This window comes from Penaeus monodon, chromosome 33, assembly GCF_015228065.2.
Source record: "Penaeus monodon isolate SGIC_2016 chromosome 33, NSTDA_Pmon_1, whole genome shotgun sequence".
In the NCBI taxonomy this organism is placed as follows: Eukaryota; Metazoa; Arthropoda; class Malacostraca; order Decapoda; family Penaeidae; genus Penaeus; species Penaeus monodon.
This window is the reverse complement of record NC_051418.1, coordinates 23,491,191-23,491,517: the sequence shown is the minus strand read 5'-3', so window position 1 is coordinate 23,491,517 and position 327 is coordinate 23,491,191. Positions and strand designations below refer to the sequence as shown.

Below are 327 nucleotides of genomic sequence, written 5' to 3'. Positions count from 1 at the left end.
TTACTTCTTTTGCATGCAACAAATTGAAACTGAATAGGATGAAATAACAAGATGATTCTTGGTGACTGTAAGTTTACATGGTTATCATCATAGAAGTTAATAAGCCACCTAACAAGAAAGCTTCTCCCAGATACAATGGACATCATTACCTTGAACCTGCCTCATAGCAGTGGGTCAGTGGACTTTGCAGCAATGGTCAAGATTTGCCTCGGAATTTCGCTCTTCTTCACCTACCCAATGATGATGTTCCCTGTAACGCATCTCCTTGATAAGACATTTGGACTGCAAAATGCACCTCATAAAGGGGTAAGTGTTGGGTGGAGGAGG

The 327-nt window shown here is 41.3% G+C and overlaps 1 protein-coding gene across 2 annotated transcripts in view; it reads left to right on the top strand.

Moving 5' to 3' along the window:
* LOC119594163 (amino acid transporter AVT3B-like) overlaps positions 1-327 on the top strand; it is a 29,466-nt gene that overhangs the window by 25,434 nt on the left and 3,705 nt on the right. For both annotated transcript variants that reach the window (XM_037943235.1, XM_037943234.1), the window contains exon 7: positions 131-306. In XM_037943235.1, the coding sequence (XP_037799163.1) occupies positions 131-306 (176 nt within the window). The remainder of the gene's footprint in view (positions 1-130; positions 307-327) is intronic.